The sequence below is a fragment of the Hoplias malabaricus genome, chromosome 15 (genome assembly GCF_029633855.1).
Source record: "Hoplias malabaricus isolate fHopMal1 chromosome 15, fHopMal1.hap1, whole genome shotgun sequence".
NCBI classification, from domain to species: domain Eukaryota; kingdom Metazoa; phylum Chordata; class Actinopteri; order Characiformes; family Erythrinidae; genus Hoplias; species Hoplias malabaricus.
This window is the reverse complement of record NC_089814.1, coordinates 9,475,704-9,486,619: the sequence shown is the minus strand read 5'-3', so window position 1 is coordinate 9,486,619 and position 10,916 is coordinate 9,475,704. Positions and strand designations below refer to the sequence as shown.

The 10,916-nt window shown below is 45.1% G+C and overlaps 1 protein-coding gene across 1 annotated transcript in view; it reads left to right on the top strand.

The window, feature by feature from the left end:
* The first annotated feature begins 2,729 nt into the window (after positions 1-2,729).
* The window catches only part of celf4 (CUGBP, Elav-like family member 4), a 102,037-nt gene continuing 93,850 nt past the window's right edge, over positions 2,730-10,916 (top strand). The window contains 2 exon segments of the mRNA XM_066646395.1: positions 2,730-2,820; positions 3,803-4,043. Of these exon segments, the coding sequence (XP_066502492.1) occupies positions 2,730-2,820; positions 3,803-4,043 (332 nt within the window).

The window sequence follows — 10,916 nt, the reverse complement described above, 5'->3', positions numbered from 1 at the left end:
TGCATTTCTGCTTTGCTGCTCCGACAGCACTAGGACATAATTATCAGTGCACAATACCCACGGTGTGATCAGGAAGATCAATGCATTGCGAGTGCGCTGGGGGTCTCCCTGGAATGGCTTCCCTTGGGGGTCGTTATTTCACAGCCTTGTCTAATTGATCTGCTTCACCCGGAGGAATGCCATTTGACTTGGGGGGGTCATATTAGCAGCTAATATACCCATCCATCCATCCCTGACAGCTGAGAACGCCAAGGATTCGGGGCCCCTTGGCCGCTTGTCCCCCTCGTCCCGGGCTGGATGTCGTGGACGTCGCGGTTCTGTGTGTGCCTGATGAAGCTAGCGTGATAGTATTAAACATATACAGCAGAAAAGAGCATGGTTATGAGCGGGGGGAGGGAGCGGAGAACTGAAAGCGGGGGGAGGGTGAGGGCTTATCTTTTATTAATAGTGCAGCTGTAGTAGCGACTCCCCGTCCGGTGGTTAATCATGTTGCCCCTGAACTATGTGCGGCCACGCTGGCTGATTCGAGGAACTGTCTGCTTCCTCGGATATATGGCCTCCACTGCCCCCCACCCCTCCGGCAAAGGCCTGCTTTCATTAGCCAGGCCCTCCGCCCTGGACGGTATTTTAGCTGAAGTCACAGCGTGTTCTCCACCTTAAAGTTTCCCCACACTGTTCTTTGCTGGAACGTGGAGTTCTCTCTCTCTCTCTTCTCTCTCTCTCTATCTCTCTCTCATACAATGCCTTGTTATGGATTTTGCTCATTCATTTTGTTTACACATTAAATAAACACATTTGAATCAAGCTCATTGGCGTAGTTACTGAGTAATAACCGTGTAGTTACATACAAGGGTTATTATACAACATACAATACCCTCTATTGTTACATGTGAACACAACAATAGTCACAGTTCACAGGGGGGACACCACCAACAGGCAGTTGTGATAGGAACCAGACATCCAGCAGTGCTTAGTCCTTCTTTAAACTGCTTTACTGAACATTATTACCTGTGGTTTGATATTCGGTACATAGTTCAGAGAGGGTTTGTGTGGTGAGAGAGGTCCAGGGCCATAAGATCTCAAAGTCATCCCAGAAGAAAGCTTCATTTTTATGGTTGAATCCCATTTGACCTTAATTACATTAAATATGGGAACTCATAACCTGGCTGCATTTGCATTGTAGACACCAGGACCAGTGTAAAGCAGTCAGAGTGGGACATATTTGATGGAGTCCCTCTCCATCTGAATGATACGCTGCCTGAATTATGGCTAATAATAAAAAACATAGCCAATCAGGATAATTCCCAACTACGAAGCATTAGGATGAGTAAGTGAAGCAGGAGCGTGTGGCTTAAAGGGTTAACCCTCGGCTCCCTCCTCGCTGCCTTTCCTACTCGAACCTCATCTTTGTTCTCCCAGCGCATCTTTCCTTTGTCCTCCTTCTCCAGCACCTCCTCTCTCTTTCTCTCCTCTCTCTCTTTCCCTCTCACGACGCTCCATCTTTTGTTTTCCGCCGCCTCCACGCTCCTCTTTCCCTTCACGCCGTATTGCTGCTCCACTCTTCTGCATCTCTCCCCTCATTCCCTCTATATCACACTCCTCCCCTCCACCCATTCATACGCTGGAAGGGCTCCTTTCATCCGTTTACGTCTCTCCAGATTCAGAGCACACAGAGAGAGAGAGAGAGAATCTGGGAGAAGGTGGTGGGTGGTGGGGTTTGGAGAGGTGGTGGGGTTTGGAGAGGGGGTGGGGTGGGGGAGGGTGTGCGGGGGTGGGTTGGGATTGGGGCGGGAGGGGGGGCTGGGTTTGGCTCCCTGTGTAGACCTGTAAACAGCAGCAGGATAATGGAAATGGCAGCACCTCAAGATAAATACACGCTTTCCACCGCCTGCACGGCAAATATTAGCGTCTCGGAAACGTCTGCTCCTCACAGGAGACGATTGTTTGGATTCCAGTGTTGACAGGACAGACCGAGGCGGCGTTTTGGCAAGACGCGCACACTTTAAACAGATTAGGACGGAATGGAAAGCACTCTAATCTTTTCTATTCCCTATCTATCAAACTATTCTTTCAGTTCTTGATCTCACAGAGCTCACACCAACTGATGTTTTTCTTCCACTGGATGTGCGCTGCAGAAATAACCAGGCTGCCTTTGTTACTGCGTCTCTAAGAGTGACGCATGCGAAGGACCTCTGCTTTGACTTTACAGGAGTGCTGCTCATTCAGGAAACACTCCTTATAACTTCACTGTGAGTGGGAGGAGCCAAAGCTCCACTGTGGGGCAGAGGGTATAGGGTGTGTGTATAAAGGAATTTTTATTTATTTAATTATTTATTTATTTATTTTGAAAGTAAAGTACGGACCCAAACAACTGCGCAGCCGTAAAACAGCGCAGGCGAACATGTCTGTCTTGTGCTTCACAGCACGCAGCTGCCACTGACGCCAAAGAAGTGGAGCACTGGAGGCTGCGATGGAGAGTGTGGGTGGAGAGGGACTGTGTTTGATGCCGTAATGAAACATGTAGGAGGAGAAGCTTTCCATTTCACGCTGCAGCCGCTGAATTCGCACGCTCTGTTTCTGATGGCTGTGCACGGGCTCTATTTTTGGTGGAGCGGGGGGGTGGGGGTGGGGGTTGAGAGACTTGGGAGATGGAGAGATGGGGACTGAAGGCACGTTATTTGATGTTAGAGGCTGCGACATGCACAGGGTCTGCGTCTGAAATGTCAGTGATGGCTATAAACGGTGCACCTGTCCCGTCCAGCGGAACATCGGCTGCGGACCTCAGTGAGCCTGTTATTGGGCCTCCATGTCTGGGCCTATGTATGTGTGTGTGTGTGTGAGACAGAGAGTGAGAGAGAGACAGAAAGAGAGAACGAGAGGTTTAGAGGCTGGCCTGGATTTTGAAGTTGACGTGAGGAGAAATGAAAAAGGCGTATGAAGAGCAGCGGTCAGTGCTGGGGATGGCTTACAGACGAAGGGCAAAAAAAACAACTAAGTGCCTGGGTTTAGAGGAGAGGAAGGAGATGGACAGGTGGAGAGTGGAGGAGAAAATAAAGGAGTAGGGAGCCTGCTAGTGTGGACGACTGGAGAGAGAGAGAGAGAGAGAGAGAGAGAGAGAGAGAGAGAGAGAGAGAAAGAAATCCTGTCCAGAGCAGTACCTGGGCGAAGGGGAAGAAATGTGAAGACAGATAGGTGCTGGAATGGACCTGGGTTTGTCAGGAGAGAGAAAAAAAGACAGGACAGAGAGGAGAGAGAGAGAGAGAGAGAGAGAGAGAGAGAGAGAGAGAGAGAGAGAGGGAGACAGGTCCCGGAGCGGATGCAGGTTTAAGGGGGTGACGCCTCCATTCTCCAGCAATTTCACTCCAGCAGCTCTGCGTGACTCAGCAGTGCTAATAGAGTCCATTTGTACCGGTCACCAGCAGCTGCAGGGAACACGCTGAGGAGGGCTCAGTCACGTCTTCCAGCTCCAGGTCCCTTTTAGTGCAGCCCAACCCAGCACTGTCTCTTCACACAGCAGAACAAGGCTGGGACATAAAGGGGACGTATTTCACTCTTTTTCCCACAAGTGAACACAGTGCCGTGTCCTGCTTTCGTCAAAATACCACAAGGATCCAACAGCACAGCAGCGTCCTTCCCCTGTCTAAACAGCCCCGTTCGTAACGACCGGACTCAGCGCCTGTTCCTTTAAATGAGAACGAGCCACAGCTGAGTTCACCGCGAGGGTTCGGGAGTGAGGAACGAGGAGGAGCTGTTTTTGAAGCCATTCTCACTCTGTTTTCTTCTTCCTTCTCTGTTTACTCAGTACTGTCTCAGCACTCGTTGGGTTTCTCTTGCTCAGTTTATGCTCATCTTTGCACTCAGCGGGTCCAGGTCTGTGATTGGAGAGACTCGGATGAGGAGGCGGGGCCAGCCACTCCATATAAGAAGCAGCACAACATCAGAAAGGTTTATTATATCCCACACTTTCAGGCCACAAAAAACCTGTCTGGGCAGACTTGTTTCTCAGTGTGTGAGCTGGTAGGAGCGCCACATCCTCAAATGACGTCAGATATCCTCTGCAAAACCTCTTTATTTTCAGGAACGTGGTTCTTTTATGGAACCCAAACTTCACTGTTGTGTTGTGCTGGTCGGAGTGGAACCAGCCTGAGCCCTCTGTTCATATCAGATCCCAGAACAGTGGAGCATCAGCGCACAGAGCCTGAGACCCACAGGCCATACTCTAGGTGTTGTTTTTTTGAGGAATACATTAAGCCCTACAGATAGCGGGGCTCCAAACAAGCAAACGGTTGAAAAATGCAACAGAGAGAATGCTTTAGACCGAAGCGATGCATTATTAAAGGGGGAATATCACGGGGTCCGGATTAGCCTCTGTGTTTCTCTGCTGTAATAACGTTCGTTAGGGGCAGGATTTTTGCCGAGACAGTTGATCGTCCTTGCTGGAGAGAGAGAGAGAGAGAGAGAGAGAGAGAGAGAGAGAGAGAGAGAGAGAGAGAGAGAGAGAGAGAGAGAGAGAGGGAGAGAGAGAGAGAGAGAGAAAGAGAGAGAGAGAGAGAGAGAGAGGGAAAGTGGTAGAGAGAGAGAGAGAGTGGTAGAGAGAGGGAGAGTGGTAGAGAGAGGGAGAGTGGTAGAGAGAGGGAGAGTGGTAGAGAGAGAGAAAGAGAGAGGGAGAGCGAGAGAAAGAGGGAGAGAGAGAGAGAGAGAGAGAGAGAGAGAGAGAGAGAAAGAGAAAGAGAAATAGAAGGAACAAGAGAGAGAGAGAGAGGGAGAGTGGTAGAGAGAGGGAGAGCGAGAGAAAGAGGGAGAGAGAGAGAGAGAAAGAGAAATAGAGGGAACAAGAGAGAGAGAGAGAGAGAGAGAGAGAGAGAGAGAAAGAGAAATAGAAGGAACAAGAGAGAGAGAGAGAGGGAGAGTGGTAGAGAGAGGGAGAGCGAGAGAGAGAGAGAGAGAGAGAGAGAGAGAGAGAGAGAGAGAGAGAAGCAGTGCTTGGGTGTTTTTCTCTCCTGCGGCTTGGTGTTAATTCAGCTCGCGTTCCTGGCCACACGATTTCACTCCTCTTGCATCATCCGCACACACAGCGCTTCTCTTTTTTGGGGGGGTTTGGGGGGGGGGCTTTTTTCTTTTTTTCTTTCTCTTTCTCTTTTTTTTTCTTTTTTTTGTTGTTGTTGCTGGGTTTGGATCTGCCCTTCCCCTCTGGCTCAGCCTCTCTCTCTCTCTCTCTCTCTCTCTCTCTCTCTCTCTCCCTCTCTTTCTATGTTACTCCACTGTCTCTCTATCAGACCCACTCGGGACATTTCCCATTTCCCCACATGATCAATGTGGAGTGTTTTGTTTACGCGGGAGGCAACATGTGTCACGCTGGAGGTCGGGCCTGGTCCGCAGCGCTCCCTCCCACCTGCCTCTGGATATGAAGCGCCACACGGCCGCGGAGATAAATAAGCGGGATACCGCGTACACATATGTAAATATGCGGGCGGCGGAGAGGCCTCATTTTTCAGCCGGACAGTGGGGAAGGTGGCAGCTCGGCTATTGTCCATTATTATTGGAGGGGATTGCCACAGGGGTCGGCCATCAGCCGGAGAGATAGTTACTCACCCTGAGCGATGAGTCGGCGAGACAGGGAACAGAGGAGGAGAGGAGACGGAGGGGCGTCCATGCCCTTTGGGGTCGTCGCCGTACTAGAATTTTAACACACTCACGCTAAGGGTAGGAACACCACGCTCCACACTAATATCAACAGGCTTTACACAGGCACAGTGCAGTGTTAGACTGAAAACATATAGTACTCAGATCACTGCAGCTGAACTCATTGTGCCAATGGCTGATTATCTAGTGTTTATTAAATCAATGCAATGCAAGTTTTAAGAGAGGAATACTCACTCTATAGGAAAAGAAAGACAAGTTATAAATATTAGTATATTGTCACTGCACAGAATTAGAAAACAATGTGGAGTCTGCATTAAGCCTGTATCCTTAAAACATCAGTGTTTTCCACTGTGACGTAGTCCACTCTCTTCTTGTGGGTCAGAGTTTTTGGGTCGCTGACAGTGGGAGGAGCTGCTCCAGTTTTTGACTGCACAGGAAGCTGAGAAACACAAGCATGACCATGTCCAGGAAGTGCAGACAATAAATAAATAAATAAATAAATGACCGAACGGTGCAAAATGAATAGATCCTTTAGCCTCCTGAAAGGCCTCTTCATTAACAACACAGTTGACAAAAGTCATTACAATGAGGTAGTGCTGTCAACATCAATGTGTTAATGCAAGTTAATGCATGCAGGAATTTAAAGCTTTATTTTTTTATGCTAATTTATCACTTGACTAAATATGGGCATAACTTCCTTCAATATTTCACTCTGTTTACAGTTTCTAGTCACGTATTATTGTTTTATTGAGCGTTGTAAACACAACATCTCCACTGTTGAGTTAAGAATGTGACAAACGAGAGAGAGAGAGAGAGAGAAAGACAGAGAGAAAGAGAGAGAAAAAGACAGAGAGAGAGAGAGAGAGAGAGAGAGTGAGAGAGAGAGATAGATATAATACGTAAACATATTTTAACATAAATAAAATGTTATAACTAACTCTTACCCTTTTATTTTAAATTTAAATATTCTTTATTAAAAGTTTCAATTTGTAGAACGGACAATGCAATTAATCACAACAAATTGTGCTATTATTTAGATTATTTTATTTGTTATTGTTTATGATTTTTTGTTTTTTTCTAAGTGCTCGTATGTGTGTTATATGGATTTTGAAAGGGTTCCATGTTGCGTAGGGGCAGGCTTTGGGCACTTATTATCATACTGTGATGTGTATTTTTAGATATTTATATTTATATGTTGATGTATGTATTTGTTTTCGTTTCAGATGCACAGTCTCGTAAGCTACTGATTAAATCCAGATACGCTAACGTAATACGGTGCAACACCGCTCGGGAGGATTTCAGTGGGGCTCGGACACAAGGCTGTTATTAAACTCCACAGCCCATGAGTGGGTGAACTGGGTCAGGACAAAATCACCCCCTTCTTCCCTCCCAGCCTCGACCTGGAAGCGCTTAAAAAAAAGCAATTCCCATTTTTGCGCTGGGAGGATTGCACACGGAGGTGCAACACTTAATCCAACACCTCCTGCTGTCCGCTAAAGCCCTTTCAGGAAATTACTATCGCTCATCGGATGTGGACTTCATATTCCGCCGAGCAGGGGGAAGCTATAGGGAGACATCGATTAGGGAACAAAGCACAGGGACGAGGGGGAAAGGACGAGGACGTGACGTCACACTCCTCGTGGCGTTGCTTTCGTTTACTCTACTGTGAAGGTTCCAACCGTATAAAACTATGCAAATGCTCCACACTGCGGAAATCTTCCTGCAGGGCTTCTGAAAAACCCTGTCACTGAAAGATTTATGTTTCACTTAGCGGCTGGATTGCATTCTCATACATTTAAAATAGAACGGAGAGGAATGGAGCAGAGTTGAAAAGTCGGAGCATTTCCAGAACAGAGGTGGGGAGAGGAGCCTAAACCCGGACTCAGGGAAGACTAGTGTTACTCGCTTAAAGCTAGGACCAGAGTAAAGTACGAGTAGTCAATCAATAGTTGAATACAGAGCGCATAAGTACAGACTCACTTTAAAAGTCAGTGGTGCGATCCAATCCAAACGTGGCACAATGCTGTCACCACGGTAACAGGACGATCCTGAACACATCCTGAACATAGCTGTAGTCTCTTGTGCCCTGGAATTGTACTAAACCTACGCAACCTGTGTAAATCAACACAGATTTACAACAGTTTATCCAGTAAACAAGGAACATCCCTGGACGTTCAAAATAGGTCTAAAAGTAGTCCGTCCGTCAAGGACATAGTTTAAACGTCAATGGACGTCCAAAATCCCTCTTAATAAGTTAGTTAAGTGGTGACCAATCGATAACGTCAGTGGACGTCCAAAACGCGTTTTATACAAGTAATTTATTTCGGGACCAATTAATAACGTCAATGGACGTCCAAAATACGTCTAATAGTCGTCTTTTCAATGTCTGTGTTTGGACGTCTTTTCAACTTTCATTTTCAACCTTAAGAGAACTTTGATTAGACGGCAGTCATTACGTTATTTCAATGTTGAATCAACGGCTAAATGTTTACTGGGTCCAGTTAATTTACAGTTAATAAAGAACATGGTTCAGTTATGTTCCCCATACATACTGAATAAACAGTGGCAGGTCTTTTCAGAGTCTAGTCTTAGGTTTAGGGTTAGTGTTAAAGGTTAGGGTTGGGGTTAGAATAATGCCTACACTCCCAGAAAACCCGTCACTGCCGTGGTACCCTCAAGGGTGTATATTGACTACTTTCAGTTACGCAACATAGTTGTTACATTGTTGATATTTTTAAAAGTTTGTTGATTTGGTTTTATTCAGATTTTAGTTTAATCTCCAGGACTAATTTATTTTTGTTCTTTCTTTACTTTCACACAGTTCTATAGTAGAGAAGAGAATGTAAAATCACTGGGAAAAAAAATAACAATGTAAATTTTATGATAAAAAAAAAAAAACAGCCGCTGTTGTTGCCAAAATGTCACCATAAAATATACAGTCAAAATGTATATGACATTACAGTATTATTTTTGGCAATTTTACATTCAAGAACTGCTTTGTTTACAGTACTTTTCTGTTAAAAAACTGATAAACCCCCGTAAAAAACCTTAATCTTTACATAAAAAACAAAGAAATATTGCTTTGCCATAAAATGAAAATGTAAGTAGTGTGAAAAATGAGAACGGAGACTGAGATATAGCCATACTTCATATTTACACATACTTAGAGCCATACCGCATGCTATATTCAGCCCTTAAAAAGAGGTGTTGCCGAAAAGAGCAAAGAAACGTGTGTGCGCCTCACTCTGGCACTCAGAACACAGGCTGATGGTGATCTCATCACACATCAACATTAAACATGCACATAAACACATATATATACACACACACACATACCCACACACACACACACACACACACACACACACACACACAAATACACAAAATAATCACCCCAATGCAGCCCAAAATCAAAAAGTCTCAAAGACAAAAAGAAAAACAAAGAAACTTGGAAAATCACAGAAATTATGGAGCAGCAGGGCATGCTGGGAGCTCCCTAATTAGTCTCAGCTCTTCCCAGTCCTTGGGCACTTGTACCGCACCTAATGGTTTGTGCATTTAACAATGAAACAATGTATTTTTACAGTAAAAACATGTAAAAATTAGTGTTTTGTGTGATAAAGGTATTTACGGTATTTCACTGCTACTTTTTTTTTTACAATTATTAGAGTTTACAGTCATTTACTGTCAATGTTTTACAGTTTTTCAGAGTAAAATTCACAGACAGTAATTACAGTGTACGTTTGGGAACCACATCTGCACTTTGGAGGTGCATTTATGTTGATTGTAGCTTTAGTGAAGAAAAATGGACCTGTTCAGTGTTTTTTTTTTTTTAATTCCTGAGTGTACGGTTAGGCTTAGGGTTAGGACAGGGTTTAGGGTTATGATGATGCCTAGGCTTGGGTTTAGGGTTAGGTTTAGGACTAATGATGAGGTATTGATGGGTGGAATAAAACATCCTTGGTGTTTTACACACGTTGCGGTGACACTGAGATTAAACAGGAATGTCTACAATGGACCTGAACAACTCCGTCACCGCTGTACTGTGGTACTTGAGTAAGTGTAATTAGCTCCTCTGTTTCGAAGCGATGAAAGGCCTCTGGGCTTCTCTGATCTCCTCCCTGTGTCTCTGCTCCATCACGTTTTGATTCCAGGGGAAGCTGCTAGTGACAAGAGCTCTTTAGAGGAATAAATAGGTTGTGTTTTCAGAGCAGTTGCATCATCTAAGTGCTATTGTGGTGCATGTTAAAAATTGAAGCTGCTGAGGCGTTATGTGTGTGTGTGTGTGTGTGTGATGGAGAGATGAGCTGTCAGTGTGTTTACAGTACACAGAGAGAGCACTGTCCATCAGCCACGTTTGGCCTTGTTTCAGATACCTATTTGGACAGCGTGCACTTTTTGATGTAATTGACTGGAATGCACCACTGATTTAAGTGAGAGGCTTCGGTCCGGACCCCAAGCCGCTCTGGAGGTTCAGGTATTTAACTTGATTTGATGGCATGCATCATAACTGTGCAGTTTACACCGTTTTGTGTCCGTTCCTTTAAATCCCACGTTAATTTCAAAAGCTTCCTCAGCATGACATTCACACACTGGTTAGAAACATAAACTACTTGTAACGGAATATAATAAACTATCAGTAACAGCTACAGAAATGTCTGCATTAGAGATTATTTACCCACGTTTCAATCCCTCCCCGTTGCTTCCGAATGTCAGTCATACACTCCTCTGAACTCTGAGAGAACGAGAGAGAGAGTGTTGTAAGCGATCCTCGCTCGGCCGTCTCCTGTTGATCTTTGCTCAATGATGCATTTGGGAGAAAGAGGCCTGACTCGTTGACATCGGGAAGATTTAAGGTGGACAGTGGTTTTCTTTTTTATTTCTCATCGGGAGAGGATGGGGGGGGGGGGGTTGTGGAGGGTGTGGGTTTGAACGGAGAAGTCTTTTAGAGCTGAGTGACCAAAGTTGCGTTAAAGATAATCGGCTTTTGTTGAGTTTTATATTGTTCCAAGGTGGTCGTCAAATGAGCCCACTGTTCTACAGGGCTGGTTAACAGCATGGACAAATGGACACACACACACACACACACACACACACACACACACTCACACAGCAGCAGTACCTCTGGAGATAAAAAATATTAATATGTACATATACCTGAAAATACATAAATACATATTTATATATATATTATACATATGTAATTACATACATATTACATAAACATACCTTATTTGGGTTCACACACGATACTTGAGTCCTGAATATGTACT